The sequence below is a fragment of the Xiphias gladius genome, unplaced genomic scaffold (assembly GCF_016859285.1).
Source record: "Xiphias gladius isolate SHS-SW01 ecotype Sanya breed wild unplaced genomic scaffold, ASM1685928v1 HiC_scaffold_1475, whole genome shotgun sequence".
NCBI lineage: Eukaryota > Metazoa > Chordata > Actinopteri > Istiophoriformes > Xiphiidae > Xiphias > Xiphias gladius.
Genome location: NW_024401805.1, coordinates 271,902 through 297,805, shown reverse-complemented (window position 1 = coordinate 297,805; position 25,904 = coordinate 271,902). Strand labels below are relative to the sequence as shown.

The 25,904-nt window shown below is 42.6% G+C and overlaps 2 protein-coding genes across 2 annotated transcripts; both read right to left on the bottom strand.

Moving 5' to 3' along the window:
• Positions 1 to 5,424: 5,424 nt before the first annotated feature.
• On the bottom strand, positions 5,425 to 16,995 carry cdk15 (cyclin-dependent kinase 15). Its single transcript, XM_040123071.1, has 13 exons — positions 16,813 to 16,995; positions 15,066 to 15,212; positions 14,621 to 14,715; positions 13,105 to 13,184; positions 12,894 to 12,988; positions 11,820 to 11,882; positions 10,609 to 10,732; positions 9,755 to 9,875; positions 9,589 to 9,682; positions 9,358 to 9,421; positions 8,260 to 8,308; positions 7,658 to 7,800; positions 5,425 to 7,443 (listed from the first exon to the last, which is right to left on the bottom strand). The coding sequence occupies exons 1-13, from the start codon at positions 16,993 to 16,995 to the stop codon at positions 7,331 to 7,333; spliced, it is 1,371 nt and encodes a 456-aa protein (XP_039979005.1). The 3' UTR covers positions 5,425 to 7,330.
• A 2,987-nt stretch (positions 16,996 to 19,982) lies between these two features.
• Positions 19,983 to 22,202, bottom strand: dph3 (diphthamide biosynthesis 3). The gene is made up of 3 exons (XM_040123127.1): positions 22,002 to 22,202; positions 20,962 to 21,036; positions 19,983 to 20,290 (listed from the first exon to the last, which is right to left on the bottom strand). The coding sequence occupies exons 1-3, from the start codon at positions 22,107 to 22,109 to the stop codon at positions 20,216 to 20,218; spliced, it is 258 nt and encodes an 85-aa protein (XP_039979061.1). The 5' UTR covers positions 22,110 to 22,202; the 3' UTR covers positions 19,983 to 20,215.
• Between the last annotated feature and the right edge of the window lie 3,702 nt (positions 22,203 to 25,904).

The window sequence follows — 25,904 nt, the reverse complement described above, 5'->3', positions numbered from 1 at the left end:
TGTCTCTCTCTCTGTCTCTCTCTCTCTGTCCATTGTGTGTCTCTGTCTCTCTCTCTCTCTGTCCACTGCATGTCTCTGTCTTTCCCTCTCTCTCTCTCTCTCTCTGTCCACTGTGTGTCTCTGTCTCTCTCTCTCTCGCTCTCTCTCTGTCCACTGCATGTCTCTGTCTTTCCCTCTCTCTCTGTCTCTCTCTGTCCACAGCATGTCTATGTCTCTCTCTCTCTCTCTCTGTCCACTGTGTGTCTCTGTCTCTCTCCCTCTCTCTCTGTCCACTGTGTGTCTCTGTCTCTCTCTCTCTCTCTCTCTGTCCACTGCATGTCTCTGTCTCTTCTCTCTCTCTCTGTCCACTGTGTGTCTCTGTCTCTCTCTCTCTCTCTGTCCACTGCATGTCTATGTCTCTCTCTCTCTCTCTCTCTCTCTCTGTCCACTGCATGTCTATGTCTCTCTCTCTCTCTCTCTGTCCACTGCATGTCTCTGTCTCTCTCTCTCTCTCTCTCTGTCCACTGCATGTCTCTGTCTCTCTCTCTCTCTCTCTGTCCACTGCATGTCTCTGTCTCTCTCTCTCTCTCTCTCTGTCCACTGCATGTCTCTCTCTCTCTCTCTCTCTCTCTGTCCACTGCATGTCTATGTCTCTCTCTCTCTCTCTATCTGTCCACTGCGTGTCTATGTCTCTCTCTCTCTCTCTCTCTCTCTGTCCACTGTGTCTCTCAGTCTGATTAGTTTCATGCTGTGAGTGACGTCTCTGCTGTTTTCTTCACCACTACCCCGGGCTGTAAAACACACACACACACACACACACACACTCCGTTAGCTCAGTTTAACGTACTTGTGGCTTCTCTTGAACGGAGCCTGCAGACGCCTCCTCATCACGTGGACTCAAAAGCAGCTGCGTGTGATCCGCGTGTCAACCCCCAGAAACACAGAGCGACTGTTGTCACGCCGCAGCTGCCCGTTGCCACGGCGACCCACAGCTGACGGTGTTGTGGTGAATGAGACTAACGATGTGATCGGTCGATTGAATCGGGTCCGATGAGTTCCTCGTGACGCGAACGCCCAGAAGCACGTCAGGAACGAAGAGCGCCGTTTCCGGTGCGTGTCCGGCCCCCGGTCCTGTCGGGGAGAAGTAACCCGCGGAGCTCGATGGGCAGTGGTGGAAAGTAACTAAATACTTTTACTCCACTACTGTACTCAGTTACTAATCTGCGGTACTCGTACTTCTACTCTGCTACAGTCCAGAGGCGAATCTTGCACTTTTGACTGCACTAGTTATTTCACAGCTTTAAATCCTATGAGCTCCTGTACAAAATGTCAATCGTCGTTTAAAACAGTTCATGGCTGCAGCTGCTTTGCCTTGAATTGTTTTCATTTTGAGGTTGGTTGGTTTTACAATCAAAAGCAAACTCTGTGAGGGTGCGAATATTATGAACACACAACGTGTAAAGACTTTGGCAACATTTCTCACTGGTTTTTGAATTTTTAAAAACTTTCAAGATTAATCAACAAAATAATCAGCAATCTACTTAATAATCCATGATAAGAAATAATGACCAGCTACAGTCCTGTAGTTGAAAATGAACGTTCACAGATTCACCGGTGAATTATATGAGCGCATGAGTAATAATGGAATATTTATCAGCAAGATAGTCAGAGGGCCGAGTTCTTCTAATACTGGAAATCTATTCTCCTGATTAAACCAACCAACTCGTGACGCCGTCTGGATTCACCGACAGAGTTGCAGCTTGGAAAGCAGGTTGAAATTTGAACTTTGAACTCTGTAGCTGATCTGTAGAAAATGAGAATGAATGTTTAATGAACAGGCAGCTAACAAAGCACTATAAAACCTCATTTTCCAAGTCATTCGTTTCTCTTATCTCCCATTTCGTGCGTGAACCACTGCAAATATGAGGCAAAAATAACAGGAGGTTACTTTCTAGCAGTTTGTTGTTTTGCTCGTTTTTCTCCTGCAGAGTTTCAGACGTGAACTTTGAAGTTTGGCTGTTGATTTACAGCTCTGTTTGTCTTCGCCTTCATTTCCCAGAGTTCCCGTGGAGAGGCCAACGAGAGGTCAGCCGTGTGTGTGTCTGTGTCCAGGTGATTTACTGGTCATGGATGTGTGTTATATTTACCTGCAGCCTCAGTGACCCCGAAAACAAGCAGCAACCTGAGTCAGACTGCAGCATCTCACACACTCACACACACACACACACACACACACACACACACACCAGACTCCATTCAAATAAATGTGAATTAACACACAGGGTGGCTCCTGCAAAGCTGCACCAGGACACTATTATAAGAAACATTTACTACACTAGTCCCGTTCCAGTAAAATGGCCCAAGCCTTTTGAGCATATTGATGTAAAGTTTTAAAGAGAATTAATTATTGATTCTGTCATGCAATGCAAAATGAAAATTATCAAACAATTAGTAAAATGTTTGTTAAAAATATGATAAAAACTTACTAATCATCACCAATAAAACCAACCGGGAAAAATGATTAATTCAGTTCAGCGTTTTCTTTATCAAGATAAGAAATAATTAGAAAATGATCAATTCGAAAATCTGCAGAAATACTGAATATAACCACTAACTGAATAAATGAATCATTTACGTGTCCCATCTACAGCTCTAGCTTATGATCAGTTTCATTATCGATACATCCGCTGATTACTGTCCCAACATCGATCGACGAATCCTTTGCGGAAAAAGGGAAAAATGCCACGGTGACGTGTTTTTTTCCGACCGACTATCCACAGTGTTCAATTTATTCAGCATATAAATACAAACACAGCCTCACAAATAGAAACTTGATATAAAAATTCAAACTATCTACATATACATCTGTTTATGTCCATAAATACTCTGTAATCCATGTAAACTACGGCAGAAAGGTTTTTTTCTCCCTATGTTTAGAAATACATTCAGAAAACAGAAAAACAAAAAGGTTTCAGTTGAAGCTTTATCCTTAATTTAGTAGTGTTTGATATTTGTGATATTTGAGTCAATAAAATAAACTCAGCACCTACAAACCAAACGTGTTCTTTCAGCTTTAGTGTCCCTTTGAGCTAATTAAAGAAAACAAACTTTATTCTGATTATTTACAGTTTATAGTTTGGAATTAAAACAGCTCTTTGTTACCGTCTGCTAAGCTAGTTACGTTAGCTTTAGCAGGAGTGCAGCTCGTGATTAGATTTAGCTGCTGCCTCATTTAATTACGTGAAAAGATGTTGGTTTATCAAAATTGATAATTTTTTAACTATAATAGTGGAAAAACAATAAGTGAAATACTTTTAGCTCTAGCAAAGGCTAGGCCTGGCTAGCTCACTAGCTAGCTTTGACATGACAGGTTAGCTTTGGTTTTCGGCTCCATCTTGTACTTATTGCAAATTCAGCACGTTGGTGCCATGGAAATGATACATTTCTGAGACATATCTGACTAAAAGTCCGATTGTGTTTAACTAAGTTTTAAAGAAATATATGTAGTTACTACGTTTTGGCTTTTTGGCAGAATTATCCAGAACTAAGGCTCATTTTTATTTCTGTTTTAAACATTAGCAGCGATGAACACGACAAGTTGAGGAACTGACTGAAGACAGAAGTTTGTTGAGACAAAACAAAGAAAAAGCCAATAAAGGCCATTTTCAGATTGAAAATAACATCAGTCAACTTCTTCAGAGGCCGGATATCAAAGGCTGCCGAGCGTTGTGATTTATTAATGATGACATTTGTTCGAGTGTCGTGAATGAATTTTCTGTCATCAAGCCAACGCCAGAACACAAAAACACAAACACTTTGTTAAATATGCACGAAGACCGAATTCGTTCTCTTTTATCTCACAAATCAATCAAACGTCCACATGAAAACTACATTTGATTTACCCGTCAATCAACTCAATCTCACTGTTTCTCTGTCAGCCAAATAAATCTATATTTATAGATGAACGTGATCAAAACAACTGGATGGGTAGAGTTTTGTTTTCTTCTGTAGAGCAAGAACAAACACGTTCATCTGAAGCTTTAAGTCGGCGATGAACAAAAGAAACAGAAACGAGAGCAAACACTGACGACGAATTTCCCAAAATCTGTGAAACGAGCAAAAACAAAGTGGTGATTCTGTTTCTCTGCTGCATGAAAACAAAATCAGCTCATTGAATCCTAGAGAGAGGAACTAAGTGATGGTGAGAAGATAAAGACAATGAAATAAACAATCAACTAGAAGAAAAGAAAACGGAAACTAGCAGCAAACTTTTTTCTGCTGGAAACCTTCACAGCATTTTAAAGAATTAACTCTTTTGTGTTTGTATTAAAACGGAACTGTTGGTGTTTAGCTTTAGTAAACTGTTTATCTAGCTTTACAACATTAGCACGTCAGGCTAACTAGCGTAGTAACCTGGTGCTACTAGCGTCATACTAGCTATCTGCGTTATATTGCGTGGTTACGTGTTGTGTCAGAAAAAGTCCCGTTCCTGGATGAAATCCGAGTTCAGTCTAATGTTTAGCAGCTCTGTCCTGATCCGTTTACGTTCATCTGAGATACGTTAGCTAAACACATCAGTTAGTCTTCAGTGTTAAAGACTGTTAGTGTTTTATGACTTAAAAACCAAAATGAATGAATCAAACCCTGTGTTTATAACGTTATTAACCAGCAATAAACAGATTACTTCCACACTAAATCCACTTGGTTATAATATTTTTAAGAATATTAATGAATGCAGTGGCATTTATTCCTTCACCCTTAAGGTGAAACTTTCTGGATTTTTTTCCTCATCACTCCCACAGCAGGTTTTCATATAAAGGCCTTCACCTCCCTCTGAAAAACCAAATCATTTGCGTTTAAGTGGATTTAACTGTTGTGATGTGGAAATCTCATGTTAGTCGTTCATTAGTTACTTTCTCCCTTTTATTACAGTCTATTGGAGAGGACTTCTCTCTCTGTATTGGATTCTAGGGAATTTTCTACCATTTTGTCATGTAACATGACATTAAGGTTAATATCGCTGTAAAAATGACAAATGTTAAAACTCAAAACTTAAAAGCATGATTTTTTTTTTAAAAATAAAAAACTTAGTTCACTTTATTTAACATAATGTGTGCTGGGACCGTGAACAGGTCTTCATGGTTAATGGTCCCGGCAAAAAAAAAAAAACGAACAAAACAAAAATAATGTCCAAAAAAACCCCCCAAAAAACAAAACCTGACCTGTCTTGGCAATTGTTGTAATATTTCAGGTTGTTTTTAGTGTTCATGTCATAAGTCTTGATCATAAAATTAAAAAAAATTAAACTGGGAAACGAGTTTTTAGCATATTTCATCACTTACATGTATTTAATATCAACTGTTAAAAGATTTTATGTATAAAGTGGTTTAATTTAACGAGACAAATTATTTATACATTATATTTTCTCTCCCATCATAAAACAACAGTTTATTCAAGCAGCTTCAGTCAGTTTTATTTGAGTATAAAACGTTTAATGATGTTGGAAAAGTCAAACCTGGTCTAAACCAAAGCAATATTTCTGTTAAAGGATGACTTTAATCAACACAAACCAGCTGAAAACAGGCGTCCGATCTTCACCCGAGGCCAGAAAATAACATTTAAATGAACCAAAAGTCCCAAACACACACAACAGCGTGATGGAGTCTGGAGTTACTGCAGATTCAGTCATTATTCATGAAGAGTTTCAGGGGATTTCCTCAGAGAAAAACACATTAATAAATCCTCATTAATCTGCTGCTAACACATGCTAACGAATGCTAACAGGAAACACAGGCAGGGGGGAATAAACTGTTCAGACTGGGGGGAACATTTTATATTTACATCAGCAATAAATCTGATTAAATTAGATTTACATACAAAAGTTTTAATATGGCTCCATCAGCACTCGGGTTCTAACAGCATCAAAAAGTGATGTGGATTCAAAAAGTTGAACTAGATTTAAATGTTGTTTATACTTTAGGTTTTTTTTTCTGTGGACGTGTTCCTGTACTGCTACTACTAACCCTGACCAATAAAAACACAAAGCTTCACTTCACCTTCAAAGTAAATCTACCAACCTTTATTTTCCAAAACGCTTTATGATGAAATCACATCAGAGGTAAATGAGCAAAGCTGTGCTGCGATCAGGCCACCTGAGAGCACACCCGAGACCACACCCGGGACCACACCCTGAGCCGCGGTCGCAGCAGGTTCGGTAGAGTTACACTGACCTCTCATCAGGCCCCGTGTGTTGTGTTTACCGTCGCTCCAAAGGGAAAAAGCTGCTTGATTTAAAGCTGCAACGAGCGCCGGCCACAGAAACGAGCGAAGAAGAAACGGCTTACTATGTCTGCTCCCGTTCCACAAAAAAACAATGAAATGCCGCGATACTGCCCCCCTCTGCTCGGTCAGCGACATACCAGTGTTACAACGAAGCTCCGGTTTAGTCTGACGCGGGGCCGAAACGGAGACGGGCGACGTGTTTGAGAATCTATCCAGCGAAGTGTGGACACGGTCTGAGGCTGCGGACAGAAACCTTTTGAGCAGAACCACCTGTGTTCAACACTCAAACAGTTTGAGTTTTGTTGTAAAAATCGTCAGAATCAGACTCATATGCAACAAAACTCAAAACTCAGCCTCTAACATGACTTGGTTAAATTAGAAACTGAATCCAGTACACTGTCAAAACGAATACACCTTTTCTCGGTATCTTCATGTAAATATGTAAGTTTGGTTAATTTCAAGGTAATTCAACTTAGGTCTACTTTTACTTTCTTTGACTGTAGAACTGAGAGACTTGAGTTGTTCTAACTTCTAACTGTGGTGAGCTCTCAGCAGCTCATTCAGTCAGCACATCATTTCAAGCCGAAAGGCCTCAAGTGAGTACAACTCATGTTTATTAGTTCTGAAATAACAAAACTTGTATATTTATGATAACGATAAAATATCAGCTGATTCCACTGAATTCCCGTTTTGTGTTTTACGGTGCATGTTAAAATGATAACAAGTTAAACATTAAATTTTACAGCCGAAATTCTGTAATACTGCAGTTTTATCTCCCTCAGATGGTCGACAGATGAGTTCGTCCCTTCGGAGTCTGGGTCCCTGGAACGTACGTCACTGTTCCACATCATGCTTTTATTTTGAACTGAGTCAGACACTAAAACACTAACTTTCCCGACTTTTACAAACGTCTGGTAACAAAACACATTTGACTTTGAATTCTGTGTTTCACAAAATCTTTATCATTCAAGTCTCAGTTCAGTGATTGCAAACAGGTTTAACCTATATGGGTTTGTTCACCCCTCTGCTCGTCTTCTCGGGCTGATGGTGGTCTGATTGGAGGATTTGATCACCAGCACTTGGTGGATGGCAGCAGGGACGGTCTGACCCTCCGCCCGGGGTTGAAGATGTCTCTGACCTCCGTCTCCAGATGAACACCTGGAACCTTGAAGATCGACACCGCTGAAGAACACAGAAGAAGAAGAAAAACGCTGTGAGGCTGTGTTGGTTAGTTTCATGCTAACTGTTTTAAAAGGATGAGACTGGTAGTAACGCTGCAACTGTGTTAACCAATAGTTGTGTCCTTACTGTCTCTGAGGTGCATGACGGGAGGAAGCAGGGTTCTGTGTTAGCATGTTAGCATGTAGCTGTGTTAGCATCTTTAGCATGTCCTTACTGTCTCTGAGGTGCATGATGGGAGGAGGCATCGTGCTGAAGTACGGGTGCTGTAGAGAATCGCGAGCTGAGATCCGGTCTGTAGGAACCCCCTTCAACATCCTCTGGACCAGGTCCTCGGTTTTATAGGGAAGCTGGTTTAATCTGATCCAGATCAACACAGATTGACTGAGATTGACTGATGGGCCGGTTAGCATTTGGCTATGTTAGCATGTATATGGAATGTGGTCCTGTTAGCATACGTGTAGCATGTGTGACATGTTAGCTTTTAACATGTGTAGACCCCTGTTAGCACGTATGTGGTCCTATTAGCATGCATCTGTGTATGTTGGCGTTCAACCACAAGTATTTTAAGTGATAGTTGGCTCCATACTAACGTGGTAACAATTTAGCATATGCTAGACTGAGTAATACTGGGCTCCATGGTGACAAACTCTCTTCAATGATAGTTGGCAAAATCCTTAGCCTATACTTTTAAGTAAACTTGGATGTAAGCTATATGATAAAAATTTAACATATACTACATTAAATGACAGTATGCTCTTTGCTAACACTCCATGCTTACACTTTAGCATACATTATGCTGAGTCACAGCTAGCTTACCTTTTCCAAACGGTCCTGAACTGTTTTGGCTCGGACTGATGAAACCACTCTGTATAGACAAAACAAATGGCTGATTAGCACATGTTAACATGCTAACATGCTAAACTATCTTTAGAAGATATTGGTAGCCCAACATGCTCAAAGTTTTGAAACTACAGTTCCCATAATGATTTGGGGGACCTAAATGGGAAGCACAGTGAGTCAGGGAGTGAGCTGTGCGCCCTGTTGTTTTTTAGTCTATATTTGTTTAAATTCAGTCAAACTGTCCCATTAAAAAGCTGCCGAATCAGCTTGGATCAGCTCCTGTTGCAGCGCAGCCGTGGACGTACAGACAACTGTCACTGGATCACTGCGATGCCGAAGGAAACTTAAAAACGGGAAGATTCTGAATGAAGTTCTGCAGCCTCTTTTTCCTCTGGTTTCTAGGTTGATTTCTGGAGCTTTATTCTGGAGGGACAGAGATCATGATGTCCTCAGGAAGTGGACGTCTCACTGAATCATATCAACATGTGTTTCGTGTCTGTGAGTTCAGATCTGACTCAGTTAGGACTCAGAAGATGAGGACGATGATTTTCAGATTCACCTCCCACATTTTCTCCTGCTGAGTTACGGGAAGATGTGATATTTTTGTTGTTGGTTTTTTATGCATTTTTCTTTGTTATTGTAAAATATTCATTTTATGTTTCTTTAAACAATTGCAACTACGATGTGTTAATTCTGTCAAGATGACAATAAATAAAGTAATTAAAAAAAATTAGCATTAATTAATTTATTAAATTAAAATAGCTTATTTTGCAATGTTTAAAATAAATAAATGATTGTTTACAAACAATATATAATGTGATATCAGATAAAATAAACAATTCATATAAATAAATAACTTGGAAAACACTATGAATAATATAAGTAAATAAATAAACATAATAAAATAAATATTATAATGAAATAAAATCTAATATCAATAAAATAAATACAAATAAAATAAACCTAAATATTAAACATATAAATAATGTACAAATATGAAATAAAATAAACAAATAAACATCATTACTAATACAAACTGGCTGTAGCGACAGGTAGTGGGCGGAGTAAACTCACCTGGTTTATAATTGGGCAGCAGACTGACTCCAGGCCAGCTGTCCTCAGAGGGGACACCCAGGACCTGCAGAGACCCACAACACAAATATTATTTATTTATTTGTTATTTTTTTATCATTACTTTTTTATTATTTTTATCAGTAGCAGTAGCAGTAGTAGTAGCAGCAGTATCAGTAGTAGCAGTATCAGTAGTAGCAGTAGCAGTAGCAACAGTAGTTGTAGTAATTGTACCGTCCAGATCTTCTGCAGCTGTTCAAACACATCAGTGACTCCGGGGAACGCTGGCGCCCCCTGCAGCATCTCTATGAAGATACATCCGGCCCCCCTGATTCAAACAGAAGCTTTATTCAGTCGTACATACACAACAACCTTTAACTCCAGTGGCTCCAGCACTCACCACATGTCCAGGGCGGTGGAGTAATCTGTGGATCCCAGCAGAACATCGGGGGGGCGGTACCACAGGGTCACCACCTCAGAGGAGAAGGTCTGACTGGGGATGGACTTGGACCGAGCCAGACCTGAACTCAGAACCAGATTTTGACTTTCCATCACATTTGGTTCTGTCTCATTATTTAGTTTATATATCAAGATTTTAAGTTTTTATCTCCTCATTATGAGTATTTGTCTCACAATTTTGACTTTTTATCTCATAATACTGACTTTATAAATCAAGATTTTGACTTTATAGCTTTTTTCTTACAACAAATGAAAAGGATCATTGATATTTTTTCTCTTAATTTAATTTTATCAACTTTGAAAAAAGATCTAGAGAGGAAACTTCTGTAGCTTGAAAACGAGAAAAAAATAAGGCATGTCGCGATGGTAGAATTATGAAAAATTGCATTTTAGAAAATACTTCATGGGCAGGTTGGAATATTCCCGCAGTACTGACAGAAATAAAGACATTACGGACCACAATGCACTCTGAGCCCTGCTTCATATTTTACAGACTGTTCAGATGGTGAGAATGTAAAATCTTAATCTGGAAGATAACAGGTAACTTCAGGTTTTCAAATAAATGTGGCGCCGTGCAAGAATAAAGAAGCAGAAAATAGTATCGTACATCACTGCTGTCTTTAAGTACAGGACTGGAGTAAATGTACTTTGTTGCTTTCCATCGCTCATCAGAGTATCAATACGTTTTTGCTGATTTTGCTGCTGAAAGACGACGTATAAAAGGTTTTGTGTGGTGGGCGGGGCTCCGACCGTGGCCTCCCTCTGACCCTCGGCTCCCGGTGTTTGTGTTCTCACCGAAGTCGGCCAGTTTGAGTTCTCCCAGGTAGCTGATGAGCAGGTTCTGGGGCTTCAGGTCTCTGTGGAGGATCCTCCGACTGTGGATGTAGCAGAGACCTCGCAGCAGCTGGAACATGAAAATCTACAAGACAGCAGAAAGGCGGAGTTTATCCGAAACCACGTTCACTCCTCTGTTTCTGCTGTCTAAGGTCACGTCAGTGGGGTTTTAAAAGAGGCGACAGCGCCACCTGCCGACAGCAGGAACTAAAGTGTGGCTTTAGTCAAATGAATCGGTCTCTGGATTCGTGGGGTCGTAGCCATGGTAACGCTGTGTTCGACTGACAGCAGCTGGCAGGCTGTCGCTTCAGCGGACGCCTGTCTGGAGCTGGTTCGACGACCGGACGCGTTCAGGGTTGTAGGCAAAAGCAGCAGCGCACCGGCGGGGTTGTGGTCCACGGAGCAGATGTGCACCGTGAGCTGCAGCAGCTGTTTCAGGCCTTTTTACTGATGTAACCTGTAACCTTTCCCAGGCTGGGGGACTCTACGCTGCTGAGCTCGGGTTGAGGATCTGAGGTATCTGTATCTGGGTCCTCTAGTCTACCTCAGAGCTGAGATCATACGGTTCTGGGCGGTTCTACTGCTCTATTTAGGAGGTTCTCTGGGTTTATCGGTCACCAGAGAGAGTGAGAAGACCTCCGGCCCACGTGCACAGTGGCTTAGAGAGCACCTACCACGAGGCGTTTACGGACCCTCTGTAATCTGGGTTTACAGAAAATGCCCCAGGTTACAGGGACATCCCGGAACCTGGGAAATGACTCAATACGAAGAAGACACGTGGACGACACTGACTGACAGACACACAGATAGACAGATAGATTAAAAACGTTTAAAATATAATAATCGTAAATGATTTCTTGATGGTGAAAGAAAAAGTTTAGTTTCCTTTTTTAAACGGCCTTTTATGTTCATGTGGTGCAGTCAGTTGTATTAACAATAGAAGGGGTCGGAGCTGTTTTGATTCATTACACATCAACTGTAGCTCTTCCGAAGTTCTAACTCCACATCTTTGTAGCTTATAAGTCGCTGATGATTTTGAGACCCACAGATGTTTGATACAGGCTTTAGTTTGGGTTAATGAGCAACTTGTTTCACACGTAAACAGAGTTGAGACGGCGGCATCCACACCACAAGAAGAGGTTAATGAAATGACGGAACCAGTCCTGACGTACCCGGACATTGTGCGAGTGCAGACCTCCAGGGTGTTGGGTCATGTACTGGGCCAGGTCTGTTTGCTGCAACAACAACAGGAGAAGGACGTCCACACATTATCACCTGCAGCCTCATGACCCGACTGAATGTGAGTTCACTCAGCTGTAAAGTCCAAACTGAACCCTGACCAGTGATTAGTTCCACTCATCGGCATCTTTAAAGACCCCGACACCTCTTTTTATTTTTGTACCTTCAGTGAGGTCTGTGCTCCCCTGCTCCTGACCTGACACTGACTATGGCAACTCCCACCCCTGGATTCATTATCCAACAGATTTGAGAGCTCGTTAACCGATTCTCCGGTGCCAGTTGTTCACCTGGCCTGGGCCGACTAACAGCGGTGTTGAACGTCAGACTGTCTGCACAGTTCCCGGCTGCGAAGACGCCGGTGGCTGTGCTTCAGTCTCTTTGGTCCTCTGAGACGTCTGCTCTCGGTCGGTTTCTTACTCTCTGCGATGGGACTTTCCTACCAAAGCCACAACGCTTTCACGGTGCTGAAGAAGATCGTGCGATACGACTGATAGCTCCAGAATAGCCACTAAATGGACCTTGTCATTAGACTGTGTTCTGAACTCCCTGAAGATGTTTTTTTAACTGTAACTTTGATTGTTTCTGACGTAGTCATCAACATTTCATGTTGTTCAGAATAACTTCAAATCTGCGTATAAAATGTATTCTTGACAAATACAGTATCTACGTCAGATGACACATATCTCCACTGTTACATTATCTCAAGTGGAGCCATGACGTTCTTTGTCTTCATCCAGTTTTTAAAGTTTCTAATGAAGACGTGTCTCTAAAAGCTTGTTTTCACATTAGAAACATCAAAAACTGGATGAAGATGATGAAAGAGTTTCTTTGAGAACTTTTTTCTCAGCACAGGCTCACACACACACACACACACACACACACACACACACACACACACACACATCCTGTATGTGTGTCTATATTTGTACGCACACACACACTTCATTCATATCGCCGACATTTGTAAACATTGAACTCATTCATCTGAACCTGAACGTGTTTCTCACCACGTATTCGAAGACAAAGGTGAGCGACTCTCTGTTGTGGACGATGTCGTGGAGGAGGACGATGTTGGCGTGTTTCAGACCTTTGAGCAGAGAAGCTGTGCCGCGCACACACACACACACACACACACACACACACACGCACACGCACACGTATTAATGCCGATACTATGAGTGTTTAAGATAAATCAGATGATGTAATCTGATTGGTCACCTTCTCTGATGGCGGTGAACGGGACGCCCTCCTCCGTCTTCATACGGATCACCTTCAGAGCCACCAGCTGCCCGTTTATCCTCCACAGAAGAAGAAACGTTTACGGTAAATGCATAAATGAACACAGAGAAGAATCAATTATCAAAACTTCTAAATGAGTTTGGTGCAGATGTCCTGCAGCTGTTTTCCAGAAGATCAGTGGTCAAACATTCCACTGGTGATGTCTCCCTGACAAAGAGACAAAGTCTCAGCAGGAGGAGGATCTTCCACAACCTGGCAACCCAGAAGTTGTTCTTATAACTGATCTATGAAGCATCACTAAGTGATTTATTAACCATTGATAAATCCATTAATTACAGCTGATAAAGCTGCTATAAATGGAGCCTGATGAGCTTTTTGTTTCATCGCTTTAAAAATGAAGAGAAAAATAACAGTAACAGGAGTATCAGCAGTAGAATGTACACAAAGTACTTCCTGTAGTTCCAGTATTACAGTAAAAGTACTTCCTGTAGTTCCAGTATCACAGTAAAAGTACTTCATTGTGCAGGGACCTGTCTCCTGTGACTGGTCTCTGATTCTCTGATGCGATCAGATCATTGATCCTGAGTCACGGAGGCTTCGGCAGCGTTTTACTGCTGGAGCTGCTTTTAGCTACGTCACAGACGGGGAGAGAGTTCAGTCCACTGGTTCCCAACCCGGGGGTCGGGCCCCTCCAGAGGGTCACCAGCTGAACCTGAGGGGTTTCCAGTTTTTAGACTTTTCTCTGATGTTCGATTTTATTGTGAAATGTAAATTTTGAGGTACTTGAACTTTCCTCGAGTATTTCCATCTTATGCTACTTCACAGTAAACTTCTCCTCCACGACATTTCAGAGGAAAATAACGTAATTTTCACTGCGCTCATCCAAAGCTTCAGCTTCAGATTATTAACACAAATATAACCAACAAATAAATGATGATGTATTGTTTCACATTAAACAAAGGAGCCGTACATTCAGATTTCACATTTTCCAGCTGCAAACATTAAAGTAATGAACACTTCTGCACGATGAGTACTTTTACTTTCTACAGTACTTGTACACTGTGGTATTACTATGTTAACCGTCTGAAGCAGAAGAAGAGTGTGCTGGTAAACATTTATCTAAAACAACGGTGATTAAAACACTGTAGTTTTGCAATTCATCCCGTGTCTCCATCAGAACGGTAACTGGTGGCTGCAGCTGTCACGTGAGTGTCACGCAGTACAAGTAGGATGTAGCAGGAAAAGGGAAATACTCAAGTAAAGTACAAGTACATTCAAACTTGAGTAAATGTACTTAGTTACTTTGTGAACATCAGGCTCTTGAGCAGCTGAGTGCTCCGCTGCCCTCACTGCTGGAACAACAGAACCCATTAGAACAGTTCTGTCCGACCCGCCAGATGTGCTCTACTGCCCCCCCCCCCAGCTCTGCCGGTTTCGGCGAACACATCAGGGCGTCGTCGTTCAGGTCTTAAAGACGGGGAAGATCTGGACTGACCTGCTGATGCCTTTGTACACAGAGGCGTATGCTCCTTCACCCAGTTTCTCCAGACTCAGATAAGACTGAGCTGTTCCGAAGCGAAGACCTGGTTTCTGAACACAACACACGCGTGTCACATGTCATGTGTCATGTGTCATGTATCACATCACGTCATACTCTATCTTATATCGTAATGTTTTATCGTGCTATGTCATGTGTCATACGCCACGTCATATATAAACGTGTCAGATCACAGAACGTAGCATACGTCACTCCGTGAGTCGGGTCACGTCACATCGCATTACATCACGTCACATGTAACATGTCATGTGTCCGGTCACAACCTGGGATATTTCAGAATTCAGTTACACTTTTTACTTTCATCAACGTCTCAGGTTTTCAGAAGCAATGGATTATTTCAGTTTGAGGTTAAAGGGACGACAGGTGTGAAACGTCAGCTGACCCAGGTGAAGGCGTCCTCGCTGCTCTTCCCGCCCAGCGGGTCGCTGTTGCTGCGTCCTCGCTGAACTCGCAGCCGTCGGACCTGCAGAGTGTGGAACCAGTGAGGCTGAGGCCCAGAAGGGGACGAGCTGGACCGGTCCGGATCGAGCTGCAACACACAGACGCAGGACAGGAACTGAAAATCTGAAAACTTTAAACCACTTTTAACCTTAAAAACATCTTAACCTGTGATACCATCTTCAAATTAGGGATTTCAGTTTGCAATTATAATTTTTAATAAAAAAATACCTTAATTTATTTGTATTTAATAAAACATTTATTTGATAATTTAACAATTCTTTCTAAACAGCTAATGGAATTCGTTTAATATTTGCAAAATATGATTTAGATTTTATTTAAATTATTTGAACAAAAATCAGATTTTTTTTTTTAAACTTAAAAAAATAAGCATTAACCATGTTTATTATTTGTCATTATTTATCTTATTTTTAATTCTAATAAAAAAAACATCTAATTATATTATTTAGAAAATTATAAATATGCTGGTATAAATTATTTTTAACAATGCTATAAATACTTTATTTAATGTTCAAAATCTTTAAACATTTATTGCCAGTTTTATAGTATTTAAATTATGTTTTAAAACTATTGAATTAATCTTTACTATTTTATGTAAAAAAAAATAAATAAAAAATTCACTTCCACTAAACTCTTCGCCTTCAAGAACTTCCTGAAGACCCACCTCTTCTGAGAGCAGCTCCTCTCCGAACTCGCACTTACTGTGCTCTGCATGTCCACCTGTCTACCTGATCACTCGCCCTATGTCTTATTGAACAGACTCGGTTCTTAGTCCAAAAAAATGACGACCAGAATTAAAACCAAAACCATCACAACTTGAGGATACACGGTGACAAGCCAAGACCAAGGGATTATTGACTCTTGATGCAAAGAAACGTTCAAAGCTGCAGAAATGTGGGTCAACGTCAGCACCTCTCATATATAATAATCAGATACTGATCAGATCGGAACTCCACACGGTAAAATCAACAGCAAACATCGAGGGAATAAGGACCTGCACCGTCCTCCAAGTCTGTTTGAGACAGACAGAGAGAGACAGAGAGAGAGAGACAAAGACAGACAGACAGACAGATAGACACACAGAGAGAGAGAGAGACAAACACAGACAGACAAACACAGACAGACAGACAGACAGAGAGAGAAAAACAGACAAACACAGACAGACAGACAGAGAGAGACAGACAGACAGACAGAGAGAGACAGAGAGAGACAGACAGACAGACAGAGACAGAGACAGAGAGAGAGACAGAGAGAGACAGAAAAACAGAGAGAGACAGCGAGACAAAGACTGACTGACAGAGAGACAGAGACAGAAGGTGGACTAGGTGTTTCTGTAAATTGCTGCTTTGTCTCCGTTTGACCTGAACCTGCAGGTTCTGGTTCGACTCACACATCCCTATAGGACAAGGACTACACTGTAAAAAATGATAGCCTGGGGACACACTTTAAGCCAAGGGATGCAGTGTCAAAACGGGCCTCCGGAGGACACACTGTAAAAAATACAACCGGGGCATGATTATGACCGAGGGAGACCGCAAGCTGTGATGAAGGGTCCCAGGTCTCAGAGTTCGGTTCTTCCTCTTTCTCTGTGGTTTCTGAAAACCTGCTCGCAAACGCGTCGTTTCCTTTTCTAAACAGTCACTGAAACAAACGTCGCTTTCATCAAATACCTCGGCAGGCGGGAGCGAAGTCGCACTCCTGCTTTTTCTGAGGCCCAGCTCCTCCAGCTTCACCTCCTCCTCCTCCTCCTCTTCATCCCTCCTCCCTCTCTCCTCCTCATCTTTCTCACCACAGCAGCAGCACCTCCTCACCCACCAGCCGGCCTCCCTCACCCAGCGGGACAAGTCCTCCATCTTCTCCTCTGCTCTTTACATTCCGCTCCTCTTCCTCCTCTCTCTGTCTCATATGACTCACATGGTTCAGGACGAGCAAACAGGATCCCATGACCATCTCTACCCCACACACACACACACACACACACACACACACACACACACACACACACACACACACACACACACACACACACACACCCTTACTCTCAGTTTAGAACAACAGTGTCCATTCAACACACACCCCGTGTGTTCGCTGCTCCCCAGTGGTCACTGTCTGCAACTACAACTCTGCACATTATTACACATTTATTGCTAGAGGTCATAAATCTGATACCTGTAAATAAATAAATACATAAGCTGGGGGGGGCACTAAAATAACAATCAAGGTATACACTGTTATATATTTAAAAAAAAAAAAAAAAAAAAGGGGGATGACCAAGAGACACACTGTAAAAAATTACAACAGGGATACGCTGAAAAAAAAGATTGTTTTTGTTGAAAAAAAGAATGAAGGCTGTGAAAGACAACCAAGGTATTCACTGTAAAAATTGACATTTCCGTTGACAATTGGCAGATACGTTGCAAAAAACGTTCTTTTACAAAGTTAAGGCCAAAAGAGTGTCACCAAGTGACCAGCATAAGAGAAAAGTACGTTCGGCGGTAACTTTCTGTAGTAGACCTCTAGAGATTTTGACAACGTGGGCTCAGTCTTTAGACAACTGAAGAAACAGACAATTTATAAATTCTGCTGTTTTTGGTTTGTAAAAGAAAAAAAAAAAAAAAAAAAAAAAAAAAAAAAAGACATCAAAAATTCACATATAGCACCTTTAATCAAAACTCAGACTAGTTTCATGTGTTTTAATTAAATGAAGCTCAAAGTCACAGGAAAGGTCAAATTTCAGTTTCAATACAGTGGTGAGGCGTGTTAACAGTTTTTTCAAAAAGCACAAACTGAAGCTTCCTGCAGTTTTGGTGTCTTTTCCAGACACAGTCTGCGGCGACTCCTCCCAGACTGACGTCAGTCAGCGCAGCGCTCACGGATCCCCGTCACTCGCTCGTGGTCACTGCGGCATGGTTGCGTGCACTTCGCGCGCCGCTCCGCTGTTTTGCGGTCGATCGCAGATGGACAGATGTGGCATCTCCGGCGTTTTCGTGGAAGTTCCTCGGCTTGTGCGCCTGCGTTTCTGTGAAATCCACAAACTTTCAGAGCGTCCATCGTAGCTTTCGGAAGCCTCGGCACCTCTTTCCGTCTGTCCAGCCACGGACACAGCAGCTGGAGCCCGAGGTTTTCCAGGAAAGCGCGTCGCCCGTGAGACCCTCTGGCTTCCCAAGTTGGAAATTCGGCGAGGAACACCACCTGTGCGTTTACGGCAGCGAGGTTGAGGCGGTTGAAGAAATAAGCCAGGGGCCAGCGCTTTGTCCTCCGCTGCACACTGTAGGTGTGACACAGCTGGTCCACGCAGTCCACAGCGCCCCCCGTCCGGTTATAGTCCACGATCATCACGGGCTCTCAAGATCTCTCATCAAACTCCTTCTTGTCGTGATTGGTGGACGGCAGGATGACCACTTCCCCTTCTTCGGGACGTGAGACGCCATCACTTGTTTCTGGTAAAACCCAAACAGACTCGATCGTGGAGCTCTCCCCTTGTGTTCTCTGAACTCCGGCGGCACCTCAGGACTGTTTTTGTGCATCGTTCCCAACAGTGTGATTTTACCGCGGAGCAGATCGGCCGCCAGCTTGTAAAGTGGCCGAGTTGTGCACCGGCTCCACCAGCGTCTTCACGACATCGCGTCTGACGCTCCGGCGCCCGTCTTCACGGCCCGCGTAGGGCACGCCGTTGAACGTGTATGCCGTGGTGACATCGCACATCAGAAACAGCTTCGTCCCGTATTTGTCTGGTTTCTTGGGCGCGTACTGCTGAAAGCTGCAGCGTCCTCTGAACGGGATGAGCCGTTCACCGATGGTCACGTGTTCGCCCACCGCATAATTTTTCCTGCAGTTTTCCACAGATGTCGGAACGCAGCAAATCTGTCCGTCTCCTCTCTGGTCTGACGTGAGTCCGGGTCATCAAATGTCAGGAAAGCCAGGATCTGCTGAAACCTGTTGATGCTGAACGCAGCTTTGAAGATCGGCCTCCCGCTGTGGCTGCTGGACCAAAGAGACCTTATGGACTCATGCTGGCCACGATACACACCCAACAGATACAGGACTCCCGGGACGGCCTTCAGCTCATCTTTGTCAAGCGGCGTCCACGCCCCGGGTTTGGACTCCGTGGATTTTTTTCCAGACTCGTCAGTGTATTCAATGACTGTCTGCAGGACGTCGTCGTCAATGAAACACAGAAACACGTCACTTTCACTCTGCACTCGTTTGGCCTCCCGAGGTGGGACCTACGTTACAAACTGCGGCTCTGCTCGGCGGAGCGGGGGTCGATAACCACACAAATCCGTTTCTCATATAGGAGGCTCCCTCCCCTGTCCCAGATTCTCCCGGGACCACTACTCGAACCACATCCTGACCGTCGTCGTGTCAGGATCTGGTTCTGAATCAGGGGAGTCATCACTGGGCAACAAAACGTCCTCATCGTCGCCAGGAGCTTCAGGTACGTCTTCATCTCCAGAGCTGCTGTCACAAAAACCCTCCAGTGTCACAGAGAGTCTTTGTCACCCAGCTGCTGCTGCATCATGTCACCGTGACAGTGAGCCGGTAAATGACTGTGTCTGCGTCTGGGCACAGTAACTCGTCCATCATGAGATCAAACTGGAAAAAAACCCCAAAAATTAAAAAAAAAAAAAAAAAAAAAAAAAAAAAATCAGACCTTTTAACCTGAAGACAAACAGTGAACAAACGTTATGGAGCTGAAAATAAATGTCCAGACATTTTTTCTTTTGAGAAGGTGACGGCAGAGAGTCAGATATTTCCCATCAGCACCTGAACGCATCCGCTTTGCAAACCAATCCGCTGTTTTATCCCCAACCTCCCTAAATTAAACTTTAACAACAAATAAATTTGTTAAGGTTTATGTTGGAAATGATCATCAGATACAAATGCTGTCTTGTTTATAATAAATGAGCAAAGACACTGAAGAAGAAGAAGACGTTTAAATCTCCAGCTGTGGGTTTGTCGCGAAGCTTCTGAAAACTGGTTTCAGACTCCCAGGTTCAGTTCAAAGTGACTCTGCATAAATAAAGTGTGTTTAAAGGACCCGTCTGTGGTCAGCGGGGGGGGGGGGGGTGTTCAGGACTGAGCCAGCTCCAGTTTGGTCTCAGAGGACGACGGAGCTTCGATGATTTCTCCTGACATGAACAAGTCCTGAAACAGAAAATAAAATTTGAATCAACTCAGAGGAAACTGCACCTCATTACTGAGCTTTGATTTCATCAGTAACAACTTCTGTCAGCGTCTGGACTCCGTATACAGCGGAGTGGAGCGCACCGCCGTGCTTTTCTTCTTCTTCCCTCCTCATGTCGACAGACAGCTCCACCTCGATCTAAACAACAACCCGCGGTCGCGTCTGAGCTCTGTGTTTGTATGTAATGTAGTTTCCATTATTTTGTTTCAGAGTGAATGTGCTGAAGCTCAGAGCCCGAAGAACAAAACAATGTGTAACTGTCCAAATACTTATGATCTGGACTGTCGTGTCTCTCTCTTTCTTTCCAAAATTTATTTATTGAGCATCAGTGTGAAAAAGTACAAATAAGCATCGTGCACATGGTCAATTTGCCCATTGAGCTCAGACGCACAAACACACATTAACCTGCAACTGACAGAACGAGGAGGTTGTATATGAAAGTTTAGTGTCTTCTGGATTCTCTACTGTCAGGTTGTACACAGGGTGTTTATCAACTGACCAACTTTTGTCTGGTCCTTGTAGATTTGCACTTAAACGTTCCTCTCTTAACACTGAAGTCAACAGTTGTCCCTCTGTAGTGAGAATTTAAAGCTGTGAGTTTTTAAACTAGGTACGAGATGTGTTCACTGACCTTATCGTAGATGACTTTAACAATGAGTGAGCAGCTCGGACACGTTGCCACCTCCTCCCCATTCTCCAGGTCCTCCTTTAAAAAGGAACCAGAGCACAAAGACACACGCTCAGTTACAGACCTAACCTTAACCCTACGGCTCAAAATGAACCTGGACTTAACAAGTCTGGAATCTCTTTGATAACTTTGCTGTGAGACTTTTGCAGACGGGGACTTCTGTGCATAGAAAACTTTAGAAGAGGAATAACCTTTAAGTGAGTGGATTTTTTAAACGGATTTTGGGGTAAAGGCGATCAGAGCGTGAACAAGATAAATCAGGGCTACTTAGCGAGGAATCTGCTCTGAATCATGCAGGTATCTAAGAGTGTAAAAAGGGAGGGTTTCTTTACTGAAGATCGTAGAATAATTGAGTTCATGGTCCTTTAAAACCTCATCAAATATCGCACCGAACTCTTTTAAACATTTATGTCCTCGTCCTTTGGCAACTTAACCAGAAACCCCGACGGACTTTGTATCAATACAAATGATGAATAAACATTTTCGGGTCGCCATGTAAATGTGCCACTAAAGGGGGGCTTAAAATGACAAGATTTTTAAGCTGGGTTTGTTGTGTAGACGGTCATTGTGAGAACATCACAACTCAGGGGTATTCACCGCTGAAAATCACAAAATATCTGTTATTTTAAGAAACGAGTTGGTGTCTTTGATGTCAAACAAATACAAGAACCCATTCAAAGTCTGAAATGTTATGTGCTTGTCGTAAAGTCTTCTAGTAACGTTTTTAGTGAAACATAATTAAAGAGATCCCATGTATAAATACTAACGTTCAACAAACCCCAGCAGAATTCATTATAGCACTTTGATAATTGGTAAATAAAAAAAAAAAAAAAGGTTAAAACATTTTCTCGTCACACACGAATGTATCACCGAGGACGAAATACCTTAAAGTGAGCGGAGTTTTATAATGGAGTTTGGTGAGAAGTCGGTTTGTCTGAGAACATTAATGTTAGCTGTTAGCCATTAGCTTGCAGTAAACTTACTTTAGTTATGGCGAATCTGTCTCCGCAGGGACAAGGGAAATAATACGTCTCCGTGTCCTCGTCATATTCAAAGTCCTCGATCTCGACCTCGTCGTGAAAAACCGACATTTTACCGGAACCGCGAGCTCAGAAATCAACAACTCATTACATTTCAAGCGTGTGCTGAGGCACGCTGCGATGACGTCGAAGGCTGTTGTCGCAGGCCCGTGACGTTTTTCTAGTTTTTTTCGCAGAACCTTTATTGACAAATTTAAATTTGCTGGGCGCAGCAGTGAAACAGGAGAAAAACACGAAATAACAAACAGGCGAAACAAGTAGAAGCAGGAAACTCCAGAATAAATCAGCAAAATAGAAAAAAATAAACAACCGCTTGAAGCTTGAAGCTCGTAGCTCCTGCTGTTTTCCACCAGGCGGCGCCACCAGACCAGAAAACATTAAACTCACTCAGCTGAAGGCGAAAATAATAAATAATAAATAATAAATCAAATAATCCATCAAAGTATGTAAACTCAAGAATGTTATAGAATAAATCTTATTTATTATCATTCATAATATTTGACTGTGTTTAGGTTAAATAAATACATACAAAAAATAAAAATGTGTAGAATAATTAAACAATTAAACACAAACAACACGTTTTTTTAGACTAAATATTATTATATTTGATTGTTTTTACATAAATAAATGGTCATGATAAATTAAAACAATAAAACAAAATAATATTTAATATATAACGTCTTCATAAATAATACAGTACATAATACATAAAGATATATGTCCAATATAATTTTATATATTCATTTTTTAAATTTGACCATATATAGGCAACGCGGATAAAATAAAACAATAAAAAAAGTTAAAATAAATTGAATTGAAATGAAATGAAATAAAATCAAATTAAACGGATTTAGTATTTCTTCAGCAGCCTTTTATTCTGGCCGTGTGGAGGATAATTAAATAATTACAAACAACATGTTTGTTTTACTTAGAGCAAAATGAATATGATAATGAATGTGTTGTTAATACACCTGGCTGTGTTTAGAGAGGAAACAAACACTATATATTAAGAAAAAGATAAACTACTGCAGTAAAACAAAATCATGGGATTTCCTGTTACAAACCTCAACAGTGACACAATGAAACACAGTCAAGGGATTTCGTATTTTAAATAAAGACATGACACGAGGAGAATAAAAGGTGTCCCCACGTCCCGGAGGAGAAGAGGAGCGGGCGGAGCTGCGCAGTCTGGGGAGGTGTTTGTGTGGTGGGACTACGGCTGTCTCTGTCTATCTGTCTGTCTGTCCTTCTGTCTATCTGTCCTCCTGTCCTTCTGTCTATCTATCCTTCTGTCTATCTGTCCTTCTGTCTATCTGTCCTCCTGTCCATCTGTCTTTCTGTCTATCTGTCCTTCTGTCCTTCTGTCTATCTGTCCTTCTGTCTATCTGTCCTTCTGTCCATCTGTCTTTCTGTCCTTCTGTCCTTCTGTCTATCTGTCCTTCTGTCTATCTGTCCTTCTGTCCTTCTGTCCATCTGTCCTTCTGTCCATCTGTCCTTCTGTCCATCTGTCCTTCTGTCCTTCTGTCTGTCTGTCCTCCTGTCCTTCTGTCTATCTGTCCTCCTGTCCTTCTGTCTATCTGTCTATCTGTCCTTCTGTCCATCTGTCCTTCTGTCTTTCTGTCCTTCTGTCTATCTGTCCTTCTGTCTATCTGTCTATCTGTCCTCCTGTCCATCTGTCTTTCTGTCCTTCTGTCTATCTGTCCTTCTGTCTGTCTGTCCTTCTGTCCATCTGTCCTTCTGTCCTTCTGTCTATCTGTCCTTCTGTCTATCTGTCCTTCTGTCCATCTGTCCTTCTGTCCATCTGTCCTTCTGTCCTTCTGTCCATCTGTCTATCTGTCCTTCTGTCCATCTGTCCTTCTGTCTATCTGTCCTTCTGTCCATCTGTCTATCTGTCCTTCTGTCCTTCTGTCTATCTGTCCTTCTGTCTATCTGTCCTTCTGTCTGTCTGTCCTCCTGTCCTTCTGTCTATCTGTCTATCTGTCCTTCTGTCTATCTGTCCTTCTGTCCATCTGTCCTTCTGTCCTTCTGTCCTTCTGTCTATCTGTCCTTCTGTCTATCTGTCCTTCTGTCTATCTGTCTATCTGTCCTCCTGTCCATCTGTCTTTCTGTCCTTCTGTCTATCTGTCCTTCTGTCCTTCTGTCTATCTGTCCTTCTGTCCTTCTGTCTATCTGTCCTTCTGTCTATCTGTCTTCTGTCCTTCTGTCCTTCTGTCTATCTGTCCTTCTGTCTATCTGTCCTTCTGTCCTTCTGTCTATCTGTCCTTCTGTCTTTCTGTCTCTCTGTCCTTCTGTCTTTCTGTCTCTCTGTCCTCCTGTCTATCTGTCCTTCTGTCCTTCTGTCTATCTGTCCTTCTGTCCTTCTGTCCATCTGTCCATCTGTCCTTCTGTCTATCTGTCCTTCTGTCTATCTGTCTATCTGTCCTTCTGTCTATCTGTCCTTCTGTCTATCTGTCCTTCTGTCCATCTGTCTTTCTGTCTCTCTGTCCTTCTGTCTTTCTGTCTCTCTGTCCTTCTGTCTATCTGTCTCTCTGTCCTTCTGTCCTTCTGTCTGTGGGAGGTTCCCGTGGAGACCTGCTCACTGGTCTGGAATAAAATCTGAAGTCATTTATTAAAAAGTGAAAGAAACACGTCTGGGACGAGACGCCTTCTACTCCTCCAGCTCCCCCACTTTTATTTTTGTCTCCACAAAAATAAACCTGGTGTCTGAGAAACTAAAGGACTGATTAAAATATGGTTTGTTCATTTGTTTTGTTCGGGACCTAAAACCTTTCAAGCCAAAGCTTATATTTAAAGAAAGATTTGAATGGATTCAGCGTATGTATATACCCACCCACTGTATATATGAACACGTTTAAAGTTATATTGATTGTAGTTTAATCGATTAAATGGTTAAAACAAGACTCTGTTTTTCTGTAATATTTTTTTACTGTACTGACTCGTCTTTCACCTAAAATCAACCTAGATCCGTGTCCGACTTTAACCGACGAGCTGTCGCGTTAAACCCCGTCCAGAGGAGCCGGACCGTTTCACCCAGTCACACACCCGCCATTAAAATGCAACTCCTCATTTCAGACACGAACAAAACGGTAGAAAAGTAACATCTGGAAAAAGAACAAAGCCGCAGTAGAAACCGTTTTTTTCTCTATGCAGTTCTTAGCGACAGAGCTTCAGGCAGCTGGGCAGCTTTCAACCTTTGCGCCTTTTGACACCTGTCGGTCAGTCAGTGCACGACTGAAGCTCCACCTCCTCATCTCTCTGGACCGGGAGATCCAGCATCTGTCCCTCGGCTCTGGATGTTGTGTCTGAGGTCGTCATGGAAACCACTCGAGCTTCACCTTTCCTGTTTTCTCAGCCATAATGACCCGAACAAAGCAGACATCGTGTCAAACGGTTTTGTTGCTGTTGGCTGCGGCTGGTGACGCCGCGGGGGGGTCCCAGTGAGGCGCGGGAACAAAGCAGGGAAGCAGAGCGAGCGATGCCATTAACTTCAAACGCCTTTCAGACAGAGATGTGGGCATCGATAACATCCTGCCTGCAGGCAACCTCACAGGCATCAATGATGCTGTTGTTTCCCGCCGGCCAATCGCTTTCTCCCCTCGGCCTGATGGGGGGGGTCGGGGGGTCTGGCAGGGACACCGCTCCCTCTCTGCTGGGACCCGACGTGTGTCGAATGTACGAAGAGTCTCTTGCGAGTCCCCGCGGAGCCGGCAGCCCCCACAGGATATTCTCTGGAAGGAGTCATGGCCAGACCAGGAGGCCCCCCCCCTCGACAGGGAGGGAGGCAGGGAGGTAAAGAGTGGGAAACACAGGAGACCCTGGGATGCTGAGACTCTGAGCATCGCCGTC